Source organism: Lathamus discolor, chromosome 2 (assembly GCF_037157495.1).
Source record: "Lathamus discolor isolate bLatDis1 chromosome 2, bLatDis1.hap1, whole genome shotgun sequence".
Classification (NCBI taxonomy): domain Eukaryota; kingdom Metazoa; phylum Chordata; class Aves; order Psittaciformes; family Psittacidae; genus Lathamus; species Lathamus discolor.
In genome coordinates this window covers 109,886,907-109,908,347 of record NC_088885.1, presented here as the reverse complement: position 1 = coordinate 109,908,347, position 21,441 = coordinate 109,886,907, and the positions used below count along the sequence as shown (strand labels likewise).

At 41.0% G+C, this 21,441-nt stretch overlaps 1 protein-coding gene across 1 annotated transcript in view; it reads left to right on the top strand.

Annotated features, from left to right (window-relative positions):
- EMILIN2 (elastin microfibril interfacer 2) overlaps positions 1-20,880 on the top strand; it is a 32,653-nt gene extending 11,773 nt beyond the window's left edge. Inside the window, exons 3-8 of the mRNA XM_065668069.1 lie at positions 1,848-2,023; positions 3,978-5,912; positions 12,136-12,474; positions 13,054-13,092; positions 19,330-19,464; positions 20,180-20,880. Coding sequence (XP_065524141.1) covers positions 1,848-2,023; positions 3,978-5,912; positions 12,136-12,474; positions 13,054-13,092; positions 19,330-19,464; positions 20,180-20,517 — 2,962 coding nt within the window. The 3' untranslated portion in view covers positions 20,518-20,880. The remainder of the gene's footprint in view (positions 1-1,847; positions 2,024-3,977; positions 5,913-12,135; positions 12,475-13,053; positions 13,093-19,329; positions 19,465-20,179) is intronic.
- The last annotated feature ends 561 nt before the right edge of the window (positions 20,881-21,441 follow it).

Below are 21,441 nucleotides of genomic sequence, written 5' to 3'. Positions count from 1 at the left end.
GGTTTTGCGAAGGTAAAACAGGATTGGAAACCCGCTCTGTGTTTACATGCTCCAAGTCAGAATGTGAAAAGCTGACAACCACAGCAAACTACAGCAGTCACAAGCAGCTGATCGACAGAGCTACAGCCTAGCCTGCCCCTGCCTCCTTGTAAAGATTCACAAGGAGAAGGGAATCCAGAGAGGCTTATTAGAATAAACTACCCTTTGGCCCAAAAACAGATGGAAAAAATATGACAATCTCTAGTTAATTTTTTCCCCCTTAAATGGGAAATCATAGATAAAGTAATAATGGTAGCAAATGGCTATCAGATGTGAGATACTATATTAAAATTATGTCTCTGAAGGTGAAAGGTGCTGAATAAAAATATATAGAATTATTTCAGTAATTATTTACACGCATGGCAAGAGAAGCTTTGAAGGGTAGCAGTTTGACTTATGAGCTGTTTCACGATCAGTTTAAGATGTAAGTCTACATTTGGTAGCTGATTGCTTATTATTTTTTGCAGTAAGGAATTTTGCATATCAATACAAGGCAGTGTTTAATGAAATGTGATTGATTTTGGTCTGGTTAGCAGACCTGCTTCTGGTGCCCATTCTGTACTGTATTCTCTGTCTCAAAATACACTCCCTATGAGCCTGGCCAGGCTAGGAGTGAAATCTGTTGCAGAGCTGAGTCCTTTGCTGCTGTCCTGTATTTGTTCTGCTGGTGTTACTACTTTAGGGACACCTCAGCTGTGAAGTGAGCCTTTTGTTCATTACTGCATGCAAACTATTGTCTAATCTGAAATAACCTTAAGAAGATCTGAAAAGGCCATAGAAAAGTTAGTAGAATGATACTAGTTTTATAAAAGAAAGGAATTAATATGAGAAATTGAGATAACTGTTTTGTTTCTTATGTATTCCAAGTATACCAATTTATATTGCTCAGGTGGCAGATTCCTGTTTTACTTATATTCCTCCTCTCTCAACCCAAAATGGTACCTTAAATTGATTTAGCTTTTCTAAAACAGCACAGCCTCTGCTTATGGTCTGAAGGGGTACCTTAGTGTCTGACTGCAGCTGAACATGGGGTAGACGTGTTGGAGGAAAGTTACGGAGTAAGTCTGTGGTTAAAGAAAGTCGCACAACCAGAATCAGTTTGCCATTTATTAACTTTTGAGTGATTAGTTGGGGTAACTTAAGACTTATGTATGTAATGTGTGCATAGGTTTGTCTGCAAGACCCTTTTCATCTTAACTAGTGAAGTAGGAAAGATTCCTTTGTTGGATGTGGCATTTCATCTGACTCTTTTCATGTCCTTATCTGACTCATGCTTTAACCATTTTGTCCTTCCCTGTAATATTCCTCCTAGTTTTGACTGTTCCTTACATATGGATTCTGAGGAATGGCTTGTGTGGAGACTGTGGAAAGGCAAGTGGGACAAAGGCAGAAACAATTTTTGATGTCCAGAAGAGCTGCTGCCAGAGCAGCCCTGTGGGTGGGTTTGCAATGTAAACCAGTTATTTAGAGGAAAAAGGTTTTTGCATTTATAGAGTAATACACTGGTGGTCACTGTTACTCTCAGCAGTGTCTGATGAGTTGAAAATTTGCTTCCCACATCATATTACCCCTCTGCTCATACATGAAAGCCCTTGTTCTATGGCCATATTTGCTCTTCCTGACATGACTGTGTTGAGTGCAGGTAACTTTAAAACCTAGGCAGAAACATTTGTTCATTTGATATTTGAAGGACAAAATAAATCATAGATGAAAAGAATTATTTTTAATTAAAAAAAGTTTTAATGTGTGTTTTAATCTAAGTAGCAGATTAGGTTATGGATTGTTTAAAATGCTTCCTGTTTTGGCAGATACCGGACAAGTTTCAGACCTCGGTACACAGTTGCATATAAGACAGTAACAGAGCTGGAATGGAGATGTTGTCCTGGGTACAAAGGGGAGGACTGCAAAGAAGGCCCAGCAGAAAAGCCAAACACTGCTCGTCGTCCCACAACACCAGCAAAAGCTGTTGTGAAGAAAGGCTTGGGTAACTTTTTGTTTGAATTTTGGTATGCGTGGTCATGTCTGGTTTCTTGTTTCGTCTTTTTAAGTATACGAACCATTATGGTTTCTATTAAACTCAACAACTGGCAGGTACAAAAGCCATGTGGAAGACATGGTGTGGTGGGAAAATAATAGCCAGGCACCAACAGCCTTGATAGAGAGAATTTCCTGAAGAATAATGGAGGGGTGGCTGTAGATCACTGGCCATAAATAACCAACTGCCTACTCATGGTTCAGGAAAACCTTTGGGTTAAGGCTGGGGTTTTTGTTAGACTTTACAAGAGGGTTTTTTGTAGTTTCTTCAGTATTCAGCACAGAAGATGTATTTGAGAGGAACTATTTTTAAAACAAAAAAAGAACAGGTACTAGTTTTAATGATATGTAATGCTTCAGAGCAGTTTTTCCTTTGTTCAAGGGCATGTGCAGATTTTACAGACTCATGTTAGATTTCTTACCTTAATACTAAAGGGGAATGATAAACCTTGATTTCTGAAAAAATACCTTCAAGAGTGAATGATGTTTGTTTGTGTAAGATAATGGCTTCTAAAGGGATAAGAAGGAATGCTGTTACTGCAGTCCTGTGCTTTTTCTGTACTAACAAAAAATGACAAACAGATGTTTCCTTCTGAAGGACTTTTTCAAACATCATTGGAGGTTAGTGTAACGTATGGTGCTTAGTCAGATTTCCCCTTGTGGTTTTGTGTAGTGGAATGGATTGGGACTGAATACATTGTGTCAGACCCCTCCTATAAATTATATATGTGCTTTAAAAATAAGCTTTTAAAATATTTTGTTAGCCCACCTAAAGTATTATTTCCAGAAGATAATAATAAACCACAGTGATATCTTTAAGTAAATTGCACACTGCTTATGTCTAGAGATTTTCTTTCTGCTCTGACCCTAAAATAACCACAGTTCAATGCAAAAATAGATCAGTGTGTAAGTAGTAGCTACACTCTGCATACTTTTTTATTATTAAAGGAACCTGCCACTCTGCCAGTCTTGAGAGTACCTCTGTGACTTCCTACCTGCTTTGTAATGTCTTTAAGCTGAAATCCAGTTTAGAACTTAGGAAAAAATCCAGCTGTGTCCTTCAGATCCTATCTCAGTGATGCTGTCCGCTGTATAACTAGCTTGGAACCAGTACTAAAATTATTTTGTCTGAAGATTTAACTGTTAACTCCACTTGTCATTTGAAAGAGTTATTCTAACAATAACAATTTGTGTGTCTATTTTCTGTCATATTTTAAGAAGCATATTTTCTTTTTAGCTTCTGCTTCTTAACTACATTTACTTTTTTGAGGAGAGTGCTGGTGTTATTTTATCTAGTGATTTTGGATATGTGAAGCATATGATTTTATACAAATTTTTATTGCCTACTTGAATATGTATCAAATTATTATGTATTTTTGAAGCAATTTGATAACTGGAATATCTTCTTGAACCCCATCCAGTATGTGCATTTGGATTCCAGTTCAGCAGAACACTGAAGCATAAACCCACTTTAGGCACATGAATTGTTGCCACTTAAGTTTTCAGTGGGAATTCAGGAGCAATTATAGTTATAGGTTTGTACCTCCCAAATTATTGTTATAGGTGTTTGTGTTGTGATGTGTATGGATCTATAACGGTCTGTTATATATGCTATAGCTTAGATTCATTGCTGAACAAGAAGGGGGATTCTGCTTGCTGATTTTTTGTTATTGCCATTTTATCTTGGTAGGAGTTGATCAGTGTGCTAAAATTTTTAGTTTGGAGTGTTCTGATAATGTTTTAAGTATAAACTACTACAAACAGGAATAGAAAAGGGAACAAGAATTTTGCCGTTTAAACCATTCTTCAGCTTTAAAGAAAAGTGAAATTAGCCTCAGCTGATTAAAACAGATACCACTGGGAATATTTACATCCAGGCTTTGTCTGTTATTTCCATGAAACAGATGCAGAACCAACAGAAGTGCCAGAACCTCCACCATATGAGAAGAAAATGCAGTTTCTTGAGGATGAATTGTTTAGGCTTACACGATCAGTGCTTGAACTTCAGTCCTCTGTGGCAGGTGTGAATGAAAATCTAAAGTTGACTGTCCAAGAAGATGCTAGTAAAATGTTGGTCACTTGGCTGAACAACCTTTATGACCGCCCAGAGCCTGATAGTGCGGTTGGTGGTGAAACAGACACTATTCATCTGCCTGGACTGCTCAACAATAAAGATCAGAAAGACCCTTTTATTGATTTTGAAATGGAAGATCTAAAGTCTGAGTTAGCTGATGTCAAAGAAGCCTTGAAGATGAGGAATGACAAGTTGGAAGAGCTAAATGGAAAAGTAAAAGACTATGAAGGGCAATTAAAACAACTGCAGGAGGCAGCACAAGGACCTACAATAACAATGCCCGGTGATAACATATATCGGGAGTATATAGACTCCAAATTTGAGTCCCTCAGACAGGAACTACTGGAAGGATTTGAAAAGAAAATGGCAGATCTGAAGAGCTCCTGTGAATACAAATTACAGGATATCCAGCTGCAGTGTGATGACAATGACAGTAACTGTGTACGAATAATTGATGTTATAAAAGGAAAAGAGAATGACTTGAGGAAAGAAATAAATACTCTCCGAACTCAGATTCCATCAAACAAGTCCAGTTGTTGCAAGGAGGGTGAGAGGAATGACCTTGACCAACAGATACAGGATTTAGATAAAAAGATTGAGAGAGTTGCGGAAGCACACAGGATCTTGAATGTCCGAATAGATAATGAGATCAGTCGATTATCAACTCCAGATCTAGAAGACATGTTTGGTGAGAGGTTGGAGGAGTTGGATGCGAGGATGAATGTTACAGAACGAAATGCTGAAGAGCATTGCTTTTACGTTGAGGAAACTCTCCGTGGTGCCATAGCTGCTGAAGTAGATGAATTGAGAGACTTGTTTGATCAAAAGCTGCGGGCACTAGAAGATAGGCTGGGTGGCACTATATTAGAGATTGCTAATACCACAGACCCAGATGGAATGTTTCTTAATCCTGGGCCCATCTTGCCCAGTGATGCAGGATTTGCAAATAAACAATTTACAGAAGAAATCAATTTCCTGAAGAACAAACTCCTGTCACTTGAACACCTCTGTGGGCAGAAATGTCAGTCTGCACCACAGGGTATGGAGGACATGCAGAAAGAGCTAGAAAACTGTAACAACAAATACAATCACTTGCTTTCCAAAACAGATAATAACTCTGTTCTCCTGCAGTCTCTAAATAGCTCTCTTAATGAGAAACTTGACTTAATTAAGGGTAACCAACGTGACATCCAGAAAATGCAGAGAGATGTACGTGTATTCCGGTATAGTCTAAATGTCATGGATAAAGATATGAAAAATCTTCAGGATGGCTTGAGTAGCTGCAGGGAGCAGCTTCTGGGTGTCAATTCTACCTGTAGAAAAACACAACGAGGTGTCTTCCGGAAAATTGATCAAATGCAGAGGACATTTGCAAATCAAACTGCTCATCCCAGTGATAACTGCTGTGGTGAAGTAAAAGAGAGACTAGAACAGTTGAACGACCATATCCTGAATGATCTTAGCAAGTGCAAAGAGAAGACCCAAGGTATCCAGGAGGGCGTTTCTGATGTTGAGAGCAGAGTCTCACATGTTGAAAAAGTCTGTGGCAAGCTGGACTCTGTCTCAGGTAGCTTGCAGAAGATAAAAGAAGGCCTGAATAAGCATGTGAGCAGCTTATGGAACTGCATCCGTGAAATGAACGAAACTATAGTGTCTCATTCCACTGATATTTCTGGCCTCAAAAATTCTCTACAGCACTTTAATAGTCAGGTCTCCAAAGTCACCACGGACATTGAAGGCATGCTGAAATCTCAGTCTGACCCAAGTAAGTTTTTTGCTCTTTTAAATGCTTTTTGATTGTTTGTTTTTCAACTGCCTGTCTTTTCTGAATCATTTAGAAGGGAACTAAGCAGGGAGGAAAAATTTAATATTACACAACTTCTACGTTGTTTTTACAGTGATTCTAATTTTGGCTCTTTGGTCTAGAGCACCGTAGAGGGCGTTGGGTCCTTATAAAAGTATTCTCAAAAGAAAGAAGTCTTATATGCTTTCATGTTTACTTTGAGCCAGAATAAAGAGAGTAGGAAAACTAAGATTACTGGATAGTGAGTTTAAAGTGTGTTTTAAGTAGTAATTATCTGTGGGTGTTATTCCAGTTAATTAGGTTTAATTTTGTTTTGTTTTATTTTGTTGTATGATATTATTCTTGATTCCTCAGGGGAAATTGAAAAGCAAGTGGAGAAAACGGAAGTCAAAGGAATTCAGATTTTTGATAAGAAAGATTCTCTATAAGCTGTATTCTTAGCATGAGTTAGTGATTATAATTTATCACCAACTCTTTGATTCAGGACTTTCACAAGCAAGCTCCAGCCTATCTTGGTATGGCAATGTAAGACTTCTCCTTTATAGTTCTCCCAGAAGTTTGCATTCCCACAGCGTAGTTGGCAAGCTGGCAATAGGCGCACACCCCAGCTGGCAGTGTTTTCACACCTCAGCACTTTTGTTTGTAGTCCAACGTGTTAGTGCAAATCTACCTCCACAGGTGGTTTAAAGTTTGCATTGGAGTGGCTGAGAAGCAAAGGCACATTCCCTTTGGCTCAAGATGCAGTGAAATGGTGACCTCAGCATGTTGGTGAGCCTTGCCATGAAGGTTTAGAGACCTTGCCAAATGCCACTCAGTTCCCTCTGAAGGAGGGTGTAGTTCTTGCAAGAACTCTGTAGTTCTTCCTCCAAATTTCAGCAAAGGGTTGTTTTTCTGCAAGAGTCAAAGTTTACAGAAGGAAGCTGAGTTCCTGTTTCTGTCAGCATGATGCAGAAACACAGGAATTGGAGACTGTTTTGAAACGGCACTCTTCAGTTGATTGAAGTTTCTGGTTTTGATTTTGTGCACCTATGAGATAAATAAGAGGCCGATTTCTGCAACTGGCCTTAAATCAGAAGAAGAGGTGCTGAGGGAAGAGGCTGTGGGCTTCTGCAGCTGGTGGTGGTTGGGGGAGATCAGATGCAGGACTGTGAGTGCTCTTGCTTGAATGGATGAGTTGTGTTTCATGAAGTAGTTTATTTAGTGAAGAATATCCTTCTTATTCTGAGGTGGAGACTTGAAAGCCTCTGACAGATGTGTTTCTTTTGAGTGTTTAATTGTTTAAAACCAAATATATTGCAGCACTTTACACAAAAATCCTTCTGAGATGAGAAGCTCTTGTGCAAGGTTAAAAACATAAATATTTCTGTTCCTTTAAAGGAAGAAGTGAAGGGGAATGGAGGGAGCCCATAATTCTCAGATAATTCACTTGGTGAAATCTTGACTTAAATTCAACAGGGTTAGGACTTTCACCCCTAGATCTTGCAGAAGCAGACCTAGTCCCCATTAAAATGCAATATAATGTACCTGTGTAATCCTGTTTCTCATCCATCTTGCCTAGAATAAATTTGCAGTAGGGACCAACATTGGAGAAAGGTCCAAGAAACACACAGTAACCTTTTGTGTGTTATTTAAAGCAGGTGTTCGAGCAGCCTCATGGGTGGTATTTATCTGCCCTCGTACAATATTGTAATACATTAACAAGCGTCAGCATGCCTGGGTTTCCATAAAATAACGCTGTTTCAGGGCAGAGCTCTCAGTCCACCATTGGGTGTTGAGAGCCTGTGAAAGGATGCTGCTGCTGGATCTGAGGAGTAGGCACTCTGAGCAAACCTCCCTATGATGGGGTGCGTCTGGCCTCTGAAGGATTGGTGAAGCACACACTTCAGTCCCTAAATGATTCCAATTAAAATAACACTGTTTGGCACAGCAGTCTAAGTAAGTTTTGATGGCTGGAGCTGCAGAAAGATTTTGGCAAAAGAGACTTTTTTGGAAGTAGTTTGAGAACCCAGTTACATGAGTTCGGGTACGACTTTAACTGTTTACATATCTGTGATCTGCAGCATCATCACCAATACCGACATTTGAAAGGAAGACTGTCAGTCCTGGCCTTAGATCAGTGTAGAATTTCTTATTCACCATTTGCCAGTGTATCGTAGCATTCAGGTGATGTCATTTGGCCTTAGAAGGGCCGAAACAGAAACAAGCTGTTGCTAATAACAGTTGTAGAGGGCAGTAAGGCAAGGATATGTTGCAAGAAATACGATATAAAATCTTATCAAGGAGTGTAAGCCACGCTCACTGTAAACCAAAGCAAAGTCAAATGACCCTGATCTTACAAATACGCCTGTGTTTTTTTCCCAAATTTTTAATTAATGGGTTTCAAGTGCCTCTATCCAAAGTGACAAGCCAGGTTAGCGACTGTTTGTATGTCAGATATGGACGCAGGGGCCAGAAATTTATTTGTTGTAATTTCTGATGAAGAATAGTACAGCATCCTGCCATACAGAGAGTGATGCTGGCAGCAGGCAGTGGTTTGCTCTAAGAGTGTAGGGAGCCATGCGCGTGCTCACCAAGGTAATGTAGTCCAGCAGCTCTTAGTCTGCATTAGATGGTGACCATCTCCAGCTTCATGTCTTGTAGGATTAGTTGTTCTCACTGCACTCTATCTCTCTGCAGGTACGTGTGCTCTTCAAATGGCAAGAAACTGAAAGCCATGTTAGTTAGTGGTCTCTTTTAACTTACTGCCTATTCATACAGATTCATTAAGTTTTCCAGGAATCCCAGCTGTGGTCATGCAGCCAGATACCATGCTGGGAATGCAGTTTGCTTTGGTTACGGTTATTTGACCTGAACTGCAGTTCTTCTGGGGGTTGTGTCTATAGCTGGGCTTTGAAAGAACAGCAGAATGTCATCTGCTGAAGTTATGGCCTAAGAAACCAAATGTGTGCTCTGCATTACAATGCTGATAAAGGACAACATAAAATCTTAGTGTCGTAGTGCAAATAGCCATAGTAAATCCCCCTAGGCTCCGTGTGAGCTTGTACTTTGTAACTTAATTGTCAAATCCTTTCGGTATCCATTAAAAAATTCCAGTAAGGTCTGTTTGGCTTATTCTGAGTGCAGTGACAGATTCTTTTACTTGCTAGTTTGTTTTTTGCACTTTGTTTCTATGTGTTCTGGGGGCTCTGGAGAGCATGGTTAGGGCAGGATGACACTAGAAACAGACACATCCTGAAGACCCACCTGCCTCATACATCCAGGTCACTGCTTGTAAATCATTCCTCCTTCCTTGGGTAAATTTTCAGCCGAGGAGGGAAACCCTTCATTCTATTTCACTTGCGGATGGGCATCTGAGAGCAGAAGCTGTTGTGGTTCATGGTAACCAAGTTGTCACACCAGTGATGACAACCAGAGCAGCCAGGACGCCACTGCTGAAGACAGTGTTACTGTTCTCAGCTGTGTAATGAGCTCAGCTATGCTCTTTGCCTTCCCAGATAGTTGGGAAGATGACAGGGAAGATTTCTGTTTTGCCTGTTGTTCAGCAAAGCTTAAGCAGGTCCAGCTAGATTCACTCCAGCCTTTGTCAGGGCTTCATTTTCTCACTGCCTTGTGAATTGAAAACATGTGTGAATACAGCATCAGGATAGGGTGGCTCCAGTGTTATCATCTTTGTCTAGTGATTTATTGGTGCTGTGTCTTGTTATAATGCATCCTCAGCAGAAGAGGCCAAAAAGGTTGGCAAAGATGGCAGACCAGATCCCTCTCAATCCACACATATCTGATTGCTAGTGCTTTAAGTTGAGCTTTAGGCAGGTGATTTTGGATTTAACTTTATGGAGATGTAATTGGACAATTCTGAATATTATAGTATTGATGTTGCATACAAGAAAGTGGCTTGTACAGTATATGGGATTTAAGCAGCTGTTACTTGAAGGTTTAGAAAATCCAGCAGAGCAATGTATTCATTTTCCCTGTGTCAATCCAGGTCATTGTCTTAATAAAGCTCAGCTTAATTGACTAGAGCAATGGCAAGTACTCACATCGCAAGGTGAAGTGCTTTGTCAATTTATGTTTTGAATGAGGTTAATCTGAAGCTCTTAGTTGAGGGTCTTAATCTGAAGCTCTTAGTTGAGGGTCTGAATCTATGCTGCTGTGGACAGAAGATGTCTCACCAAGTTAACAACTCTGTTAAATAATTCACTTCAATACTTTAAGCCTTTTATTTAACAAGATTTTTTTAATCCTGGGATTTTTATGAAGATAACTGTAATCTGTATAAAATGAACATTTCACTCCTTAGTTCTCTGCCTTGTGGATAGAGTTATGAAGTAAGCTTCAGTGCAGCTTATCAGTGCATTGCTTGTGTTAGTTTCCACTCTCATGACAGTTAAAGTCAGCCAGCAAAGTTCAGGAAGATTTTTTTTCTAGCCTGCATATCTAGTAAATGAATGCAGGTGGTGTGAGGCTATGACTTCAGACAGCCTCTCTGGAAGGCTTATGTGGACTTAAGAGATGAAAACAAGGAATGAGATTCAGAAGGGTAAAACGCAGGTGTTGAGTAGTCGTGAAACAGCATGTGGGTTGCCAGCAACAGTGTCTGGCCCCAGCCATGCGTCATGGACAATACCTGCATGACTTGGTTGTAGGCTCTCGCCCAAAGGTGTCCCCAGCTCTGCAGCAGGGCCAGGGGAAGCCTCGCACCCTGTCGGCTGCTAGACACAGCCAGTCTGTTTAGCCCTAGCCACTGTCAAATTTACTCAGGATGATTTTGGACTGTGATGAATTGAAGTGTTTATTTTGACCACTGAGTCCTCAGAGCTGTGGTCTCCACTGTGGACCATCGCAAGCATCTCTGGTGTGATGAGTTGCATCGGATAAATTTGCAAGGGGATGTTTGTCCATTTCCGCAAAAACTCCTTTCCATCCCTGACCTAAATCTATAGTCTCAAAATGCAACCAAAATAATCAATGCTAATGTTTAATTTAGAATGAAATTCTAATTATTCTGTGTAAAAGCTGACACGGCATCTGAAACAACAAATTACTCTGTAAATGTGTGGATTGCTGAAATCTACACATTTGTGAATTCCTATTCTTAATGTAATTCAGCTTCATTCTTGGGAGGACATTGCATCCTTATATGTCACATAAGTCTTCAGTTTTATAAAGAAGTTGCAATTCCTATAAAGGGCTTAGAACTGGAACAAATACACAAAAGTAACCGTGTCAGCACTGTTAAATCCTGATGTCATACATGTTGGCTGCCCTACTGGAAAAGTCTTTTAATGGTATCTCTTCTCTTTAAACAATAATGGCTTTTCTAGTGGATTATATTGTAGGGTTCTGCCTTTGTTGTCAGAAAATATTAGTAATGGGAATACTTGGAATTAGAAGTTTATTGCTTTTCAAAGTAGGGGAAAAAATCTGTTAAGTCACTGTTCATTTACTCAGTTTTTTTTTCTGTGGATACTTTATGGTAGTGCTAAAGGGTCAGCTTTGTGCTGTGTGTTGTGTGAGTACAGAGTCAAAAGTAGGTGTGATGGGCAGGAGGGATTCAGGAACACTGAAGTGAAGGTAGGGAGAGAACATGCAATGGAGATGAAGGCAGCAGAGGGAGTAGGTAGGATACAAGGTCCGCTTGGTGCAGCAAGTCAAAGCTGGACTAGCAGGTGAATGTTCACAGTTATTAGACTTAGGCCAGGTTATTTTTCAAGGCCAGATTGGATGGAGCCTTGGGTGGGATGGTCTAGTGTGAGGTGTCCCTGCCTATGGCAGGGGATCTGAAACTAGCTGATCTTAATGTCCTGACCAACCCTAACTATTCTATGATTCTATGACTCTGTGGCTGCTCCTTGTCCTGTCTCCAGGCTGTCTTTATTCCTTTCCCTGTGTCACAGGCTGAGAAAGAGGGGAGTCTGTAGTACTGCAGGTGTGGAAAGGAGTTTTACCTCTGCAGTCTTGGGTCTGAGGGAAAAGGTGGCCTCAAATTGAGTCCTGTTTTATTTTGAAGTTGTTTTTTGTTTGTTGTTTTTCACTTGTTTGTTTGGGAGGGTTTTGTTGGGGTTTTTTTTTTGTTTGTTTTGTTTGCTAGTTTGTTTGTTGGGTTTTTTTCCAAAAATAAGCAATTTTAAATACTATTTTAGGTGAATAATTCTGCATCTTCCTTTCTTTCATAATTTCAAAGGGCGATCAGAAGTACCACGGCAGCCATTGCCACCAAGACCACCCCTGCAGCCCCAGCCTGGCATATCCTTGCTGCCATCAAGGCCAAGGATACAAATACAACCCCCACGACAGAGGACCCCCCTCCTGCCACCACAGCCGAGACCTCCTCCGCGCCCAGCGCTACCAGGGTCAGGAGTTGTGCCGTTTCTGCCTGGAACAACGGGGATCATCCTGGAGACTGGAGAGGCAGGGCCTCCTGGCACCGTTTTAATGTCAGGAAGAGGGCGGCTTAGAAGTGTGGATGGTCAGGCTGGTCAAAGTACTATGCCCATTGCTGAAGGGTATGCTGGAGCACCAGGTGAGAGAACCAAAATGACAGTGAATCATTCCCATTTAAGCGCAGTGGACAAGCCAGGTCTTGTTAAAAGGGTGGCACTGAGATCTTTTGTGCTTCACGAGCCACCTTTCAGCCTTTAGTGGATGTCCATTATAGCTGTTGCAGTTGGGAATGGGCTTACGGCAGAGATACTGTGAACGGGCCTTTGCAGCCTCCAGCTGGCTAGAGAAGTAAGGAAAACAGATTCAGTGCCCCTTCTGTTGCCTTTGCCAAGGCTGCATAAAGCATGAGGTCAACAGGACTAATGTAAAATCATTTGTAACTACAGCGGCTTCGCCACTGGGGGAACTTAAATGACTTTTTTTCTTGCCATAGTGCATAGTGATTTAGTACATTGTAGTAGGAATTTGGTTTTCATTACCGTGACCACTCCTGTTTAATGATAATTGAGCATTTCATAAGAGATGCTATTTGGTAACTGTTTCAGTAGGTTGCTGGTAGGTAACAAAGGATGCTTTTTAGAAGACTGCAGTGGTATTTTGTGATGATGTATTCTATTACATTACATCCTGTGTCACACACACAACTTTTCATTTGTAGGATATCCGAAGTTATCTCCTGCTACCACAGAGTCACAAGGTAAGGCAGTTGTTTCCTTGAAATTCTTTACACAGGTACTTAATGTTTATTTCAGTCCCTGGGAGGTCATGGTTGAGACGTTAATTTTTAGTATTTAAGTTTAGCATTGAGGAAAATCTGTCACATTTTTGCTGTACCTAAGTGTTTAAACATTCTGCATCCTTGCAAGATATGGAGGTTTTGGAAAATAATTCATTTGGGTAATTGTTACTTCAGTGGGTTTTTTTTTTAAATTCATAGGTTTTCTATGTCCTAGTAAATGTCAGTGCTGACCTTTTTATTTTCCTTTTAAATGCTAAAAAATATATTTCTTTCTGAAAATTTTACTATTTCTTTAATAAGATAGGAATAAAGCCAAGACTAAGATCTTGAAGCACTGCTAGTATCTGAGCTAGTGCATGTGTTAGTTCTCCTTGTGGAACAGTTTCTGTCTTTGTTAGAATCATGAGGTCTTGTGTTCCTGACTTCTGGGAAAGCAAGAGTGCTGCTACAGACAACCACAGCTTAAAAAGATTCAAAATGTAGTTTTCCTACTTCGGTGTTTAATTTTTATTTTTTATAATTGTTAATTATGAATAAGCTCATTTATGGATTTGTATGATAAACAGGTGTAAATCTTGTATGGGACATGCTAGTTGGCCTTGATAAATGTGTTGATTGGGTGCTGCCTGCCCTACAACCTCATACTCTAGATATTATCTGGTGTCCTGGATCAAAGTGAATATTCCCACACCCTCTTCAAAAAGAATGATTTCATCTAAATTTGTTTGAGGAAATATGGGAAATAGATGAAAATAAAACATTAGGGCTTTATGGCGTCCAAAATCCTACCCTTGGGACTTAGTTTGACGGCCCTAATGAAATCACAGATACACATCATAAAGATTGGTCCGGGTACTGACAAAAAGAGTTGTAAAGATTTGACACTGAAATCCTGATATTTATACTTCCTAATTAAAAGTCAGTCATAGCCTTAAAGCAGTCTTCTTTGCATTTGGTGGTAAGAACAAGCAGCAATAGGTGAGGCTTCTGGAAGAGGATAAGAAGTAAAGAAATGTCTGTTTATCTTGATGCCAGCATAGCCAATATAGATGCCTAGATTTCTGTGATAAATGGATTTCCCGGGGGTTTTCTTCCACTTTGTACAATCTGTGCCATTCATAGACAGCAGTGTTTTAATCAGTTTATGCTAAAAATGTGTGAAACAGTATGTGGATGTTAAGTGTTGAAAAGGCAGGGTTTGGCAGGCAGAGTGCAGGTTGCTGCTTGGTGGAACACATTGTAAGTAATGTTATCCCCTGGGATCCAGAGAGAGGTGGGCTTGACCAAGTTGTTCCTTTTTCTGATCTCTGCCCCAGAAGACCCATCTAGATATAAGATATACCTTCTGATCTGTCCTTTAACTTCCCCCAAAATGCCTTCCAAACCCCAGTGGTAGGTAGTCATAGAAAACAGGGAGGTAAGGATGGTGCAGATAACTATTGGACTTCCTGTGGAGTTAGGGCATTTACATCCACTGTCCCTAATGATCAGTGTTTGCTTATAAGCAGCAAAGAAGCAGCATTCTGAAGTAGCATTCAGGAGTTAACAGTGTTGAGATGGAAGTGAACAGCTGGGGAAGGCAAGATTTTTGACTTACTGGAGGAAGAACTTAATGCTTAAGTAAGGCATCAAGGAATCCTTAATGTCTAATTTGTGCAGGACCACAGTTTATGATGTCTTTGCCAGTCTTCACTCAGTGCATTTTGTAGTACTGAAATTCAAGTTTGAAAGATCAGACCTTCCTGTATGATAGTTGCTAAAATAAGCAGCTTGTACTATTAAATTGGCCTTCTGAGTATTTCCTTTTACTTCTGTTTGTTTCTGAATAACTTCTGTTACGTATTAAAAGCACTGCTCAGGAAGAAGCTGAGGGCTCCAACTCTCCTCTGGGATTAAACTATCCCACTTCAGTGCTCTTCCTGGATGCTGAGGCACAATTTGAATACTTTAAATAGCAAAGTATTTCTTGAGATTTTCAGATGGATTAGCTGTTTGCACGCATCTCACAATATAACATGGTAGGTGAAGATTTTTGAGGACCTAACAAGTATTAGTGAGAGAGTATAAGGTATAATATTACATATAAGCTCTATTTTTACAGGCAAGGAGTTTATGAAAAAGGAGAGTTAAGTGTCAGGACCTCAGTGCATCCAACTAATCCCTTTTAATACAAAAAGAGTTGAACCAGTTATTATTTAAAGAAACATCAGCAGGAAATGTTTTTCAAGCATGGCAGTTTTACCGTTATGAGAATTTCTGTTTGCCGAAGCAAAGAAAATTGCAGAGGCAAAAGTAACGAATTGGCTGATGAGCTGGTATAGGAACTGATGAGAAAATGCTTGTAAAATCCCAGGTCACACAACTAGGCAAGGACAGAGCCAAGAAGAGGATTAGGACGTTCTGATTAGCATACAGAGGGTCACAGTGAAAAAAAATCACTGAAAGCACAAACTGCTTTTCTCACCCTCCCCCTTCATGCTGCCTTCAGTGCTTGTGTCCTTAACCCTGCAGCTTCAGTGGAGGCTGTTGCATCTCCCTAAAAGAAAACTCTTTGTACAGTGTAGTAAAGAAAACAGCTGATTAGTGAGTCCTACTGCTGTGTGAATGCTGCTGTATGTATCTGTGCAGGAAAGGGCTAATTTAGTCTTTTTTAATTCCTTTTACTTGTCTGATACTAACCGTCTTTACTTTTTCCATGTGACTCCAGGCAGCAAGCGTATAGGACGCTTCAAATACAAAGGCACAACATTATTTTAATGTAAGATTTATATTGTTGTAGGTGGTCTTTGATTTGAAGAAAGAGTTTACTGACTACCTAAATTACTTTGTCGTGCTTGTAACAGGTTCTGCTCATGTTTAGCTCTTTCTTTTAATCATTGGACAGGAAGCAGTATTTTCATTAGTAACATCAGTGGTCTAGCACAGGGGAAAGCAGGTTTGCTGACTCTGAGGTAAAGAACATGTTGCACCAGCAGTTATGTTTAGCTGCTGCTTGCATGAAAGAACTGCACAATTCTGTGTGCTGAAGGATGGGGTAGAAGGTGGATAGCTGTGTAAGCAGCAGTAGAAAAGTGCTGGGGAAAACCTCTTGCTGAAATCTGGGAGGTAGGAGTTGTTATAGCCGAAAGAGCTGTTACTAATAGACTCAGGAGAAAAGTAGTTGTGTCTTGCTAATGAACTGAGTGAGTTATCATCGGCATCAAAAACACTGTGATTTAGCAGAGTAGAGATAATGGACCCAGCTTCATTGACCACTGGCTAATGGAAGTCAGTGTGGCACTCTGCTGCTCTGCACAGCCTTCCCATAAGCAGAGGGAATGTTCATGGAAATGGGATGTTAGGTTCAAAATGAAGAGTTAAAAAAACCCAGAACAAAACAAAACAAAAACAAAAAAAACCCCAACCCCAAAACAGGAAAAGGGAGCAGGGAGGTGATAAATTGCTGATATTTTGTCCCCTTTAGCCTGACTGAAATGATGCACTTTGCCCTCATTTAGATTTAGGAGTATTGGCCAAGCAGAGGAAATCTGACCTACCGTCCCTACTCTTGCCGTATGCAAGGAGTCGTAAGTGCATACTGACAAATGAATTATGTATTTATGGTCTCTCTGCTGTGTAGATTCTTGAAGAGTCCCCATTCCAGTTGCTGTGCAGTTGTCAGCAGCACCATCACACTGTTATTTTTTTCTCCTTTCATCTTGATAGAAAATGTCTGTGCTGTGCACTGTTCTGTTTTGGTTGGGGTTTGTTTTTCTTCTTTTTCTCCTTCTGGCCCTTGGGCTCTGTGGGAGGCATGAACTGTGCTAGGAAGTTAAAAGGGGTAGAGAACCAGAAATACAGCTAGCAGATGGCTGAAAGTAGATGTAACTTAACAAAGGCCACCCATTATCTTCTCTGGTCTTTTGACCCCCCCAGAATGCATTACACTAGCTTAGATTGCCATGAACAAGCATACCTGCTCCTGCTGGCAGACATAAATATATCTCAAGTGAAACCTTCTTGAATACATCTAAAGTCCAAAAGTTTTCTTCCTCCCCCAGAAGCTCTAAAACTGTGGTTGAATCTGCTGTTAGACCTTTTGTCTGTCCAGCAGTTTCTTCATCAGAGCTGTGCATGTGGTTCCCAGCTTTTAAGTGCTCTAAAACTTCTTCCTGATTTTTATAATTCCATGACATTTAACCACTTAAGTTTCCAAGCCTGGACCTTGCCTAGAGAAGCCGAACTTTGATCTTTGTATGAAAAAGTGTTTACAAGTGAAGACATGTAAGACAAGGTAGTTCACCTGTCTGTAAGGCTCTGGAAAAGCGCTGCTGAGAGCTGTTGGTAGCACTTGTGAAAGCTTTAAACCGGCAGAGTTCCAGCTGGGGGCAGAGAGGAGGGTAAGAGAACATAGACACATTGCATCGTTACTGCGCCTTCTTACATTGCCCATTCAAGTGATCAGAATACTTGGACAGGTTTAAGATTTCTCCTTTGGACAAACCCAGTTGGTGTGCTAAACTAGGCTGCCGATCTGAAGCTATTTTGGCAGCAAACTCTAATAACTATTCTAGCAATTAGTGCAGGAAAATCTTGAAGGAAGCCAGGGCAAGCCAGGGGAGGAGTCGCTCCCTTGTTGAAATGACACCAAACCAGACAGAACTGGAGTTACTCCAAACAGAGAGGACAGTGTTTCTGGGCAGGCAGCAAATAGTATGTGGCATCTGTGCAGTACGACTGCAGGGAAGAGAAACCAACAAGAAGTTAGTTGAGTGCATTTTCAGTTGATTTGAATCTCAGGATAGGCAAAGAATACAAAGAGATGCTTTCTGTAAGTAGTGTGGTGTTAAAGTAATGAAGCTTTACAGAAGCTTCTTAAGTAGACTTCCTGTGATTAATTTTGGTCCTTTCAAATCACCTCATCTTAACCTACAAGAGCCCCTGCAGGCACACTTGCAGGTAGGAGTAATGAAAAAGGGCTTCCGTCTGTTTTCAGAGCGTGAGACAGAATACTGAATAAAGAGGTTTCCGAAGATAGGTGAGGCAGCTGGTTACCAGCCCCTCAGGGAAGTCAAGGTAGTTATTTGCCATTTCTGAAGTTGCAGGCATGTCTTCACCTTGCCTTACCCTCCAACCCCTAATGCCAAGTTATTCAGACAAAAAAGGATAGCAGAGTATTTGCATATCCACATTTTAGATGAAGTTTTGTCACTTTTTAATTTCAGTTTTTTAGGGATACAGTCTTAATCGAGCATTGGTTGCTGATGGGCATCTCAGATTGAGAGCACGGAGAAGATACAGATCCTAATCTGAACAGCACAGAACAGAAAGAGCAACTGAGGGCACCTTTAAGTGCATTTGTTGTTTACCTTATCGCCCAAACAAAGCAACTAGTTGACTGCTTCTAGCAGTGTGTCCTACTTTAGGGGAAATGTTTAGAGGGAAAGGAACTAAGGTGAAATGAATAAGTTAAGTGGTCGATCACTAAATGCCATTAAACCAGTCTGTTAAATGTAAAAATCTGTCTCAATTGTCCAAATTGTATTTTGTCTAGCAGCAGTGTTTAGGTAGTAAGCAAGTAGCCACTGTAAAATACTGGAGTGACTGATCTGCTGAGAAAAGAAAAACTGGGATGAAAAGAGAGAGAGAAAAGCCCCAGTGATGGTTCCCTTTCCTATAATGCCAAAGTGTTTCTTCTTGTAGCTATTTTCACTACACTTCAGCAGAGAAGGTGAGAGATCTAAGCTGTGTGCAGCTTCTCAGCATGACTAGGAAAGCTGGCATGAACTATACACCTACACCTTTAGCACTCCTGTTATTGTGATAGTGATGGAGAGCGGAGATGTCCAAGGGCAGCCTCGATACTGAAGAAGGTCCATGGCAGAAGCATTGCTGAACTGAGAGGTGGCAGGATTTCCACTGCCAGCATTTACAAGCCATTTACCTTTTCCTTAGAAGGAAAAAATAACCCAACCCAAAACCAGGGATGCTGTGGCCAAGGCAGGAGTTTTGTGGTGTTTAGTAAATTTTATGGTGAGACACATGGTACCTGGGCCAGCAGTTCGTATTCTGCTAATTCTGGCATCCATCAAGTGACAGGATTTATCCAAGTGGAGTATGTGCAGCAACAGAGACACAGTGGATTATAAACCATCACAGGGAGAGGCTGTGTTGTCATCCTGATGTGACTCTGACTCATGTTGTTACCCATTTTAGGACCTGCTGCTGCTGCGGCCTCCCTGGTGTCATTTTCTGCTGGGCTCACACAGAAGCCTTTCTCCAGTGATGTTGGCGTGGTTCACTTTAACAAAGTGCTTGTGAATGACGGGGACTATTACAACCCTAATACAGGTAACAGCCAAAGAATGGACCCACAGGGATGCCAGACAGGCAGTAGCATGGGTTACCAGTGTTTGGTGCTATCTCAGGCCTTGCTGGTGCATTGAACAAACAAAGTAAATTAATCTAAACCTGGAATAAAAGCTTCCTATGGATGTGGACAGACACACACTTTGCCACTACTGATTTTCTGCAGCTGTCTGGTAACTCTGAAGCCCACTCACCACTGTGTCAGCTCTGCCAGCACAGCTGGTTTTGCTTCTCACCCACCTCAGGCTGGCTGAGCCCAGGTAGTAGAGGTGAGGTTCCTTGCTAACGCACTTCGCTGCAGCTCAGCCAGATGGATCACACGGGGAGAGGCAGGCGATACATACTGCCTCCCCAGTAGTAGTTAGTACCTGTGGGTTGCCCCCTCCTCAGGCAGAGTGTTTGGTGTGCCTTAACCTACTGGGGATTGGCACAGCATGTGGGTAGCTCTCACCTCATCACCCAGCTCTGAGTCATGGTGGGTGCTTAGGCCAGGAGGTTCTGAAGGACTTGTCGGCTGTAGTGTAAAAGCAGTAACCCTTTGTCTTCATGACTGCTGTCAGTTGGTCTGCTATCCAGGCTGACCATGTCACAGTTATCTGTACATAGCAAAGGGTAACCCATGTCATTTTATGTTTGTCATTGTACTTGGAGCAATTAGGTCTCTCCATTCTGAATAACTCTGAGAACTCTTCTGCAGGCATTTTCACATCACCATATGAAGGACGCTACCTGATCACTGCTGTGCTGGCCCCGGAGAGGGATGAGTATGTAGAAGCAGTGCTGTCTGTCTCCAACGCAAGCGTAGCTCAGCTCCACACAGCTGGATACAGAAGGGAACTGTTGGAGTATCACAAACCCTACTCAGGGAAACAGACCTGTGGTGGTCCTGGGACGTTCCACCTTGTTCTTCACCTCAAAGCAGGAGATGAAGTAAACGTCGTTGTAACGGGAGGCAAACTGGCCTACACAGACTCTGACGAAATGTACTCCACGTTTAGTGGAGTTCTCCTTTATCCTTCCATTTCTCATGTTTAGGTTTACCTTGAACAGGAGAGAAGGGTAAGATATTCAGAAGAAATTAAGTGTAATAAAATTCAAAGCTTTAATATATTCAGTTTATATATTTGATTTCAGTGATGGGTTTATAGTCTATACTGAGACCTTTTCCTTGTCCTGTTTCCAGATGTAGCTACAAAAGACATGTTTCTGTAGCTAAACTAATTCCTTCCCAAGTTCTTGTTTACCTGCACAAACAGAACTGTTTAAACAACAAATACGTTCTCGAGAGATACTTCTCCACTGTGCTCTTGCTATTCTCTATTAAACTTTCTTCGCAGTGCTCTCCCTAGTTTTTCAAATTGTCCCTAGTTTATCAAAGTTTACATCTGAAGTTTACAATCGTGGTCAGCTATTTTTATGTTTTCAGTAAAGCCAGGCCAGGAAAGTGAAACTGTACTGGACATGGTCAATAACTTTTTGTGTTATTTAAGACTACATTGGGTCAAGTGCTTTCTTACAAACAGTTTGTTCAATGCAGTTGCTAACCGTGATGGTGCAGAGCAAAAGGATACTCACCTGCGTCAGGTTTCTTTTTCCTTTAAGGCCTAAACAGAGTGCTTAGAGACAGGTGACTCATTCCAGTCAAGTGGAAGCAGCTGTGCAGGGAGAAACTTGCCTGGCTTCGGATTTCCACCTGCTTTTCTACAGCAGATGTGAGTGTAAGGTGCAGGTGCTACTACTGAAAGCTTTAGAACAGTTATTTTCAATGGATACAGTAAGAGAGATGATTAGTTAAGCGTGGTGCTCTTGAGATTAAAGCTTGCTGCTTGAAATTAATAAAACAGGTCAGAAGAAAATGAATTGTCTCTGCTTAGCTAGAAAAATGAAAAGTTTAAAAACTTTGTTTCTGGCACTCTTACAGTATTTGCATTAGAAAGGAAGCTTTCTTCTTTGTAAAAG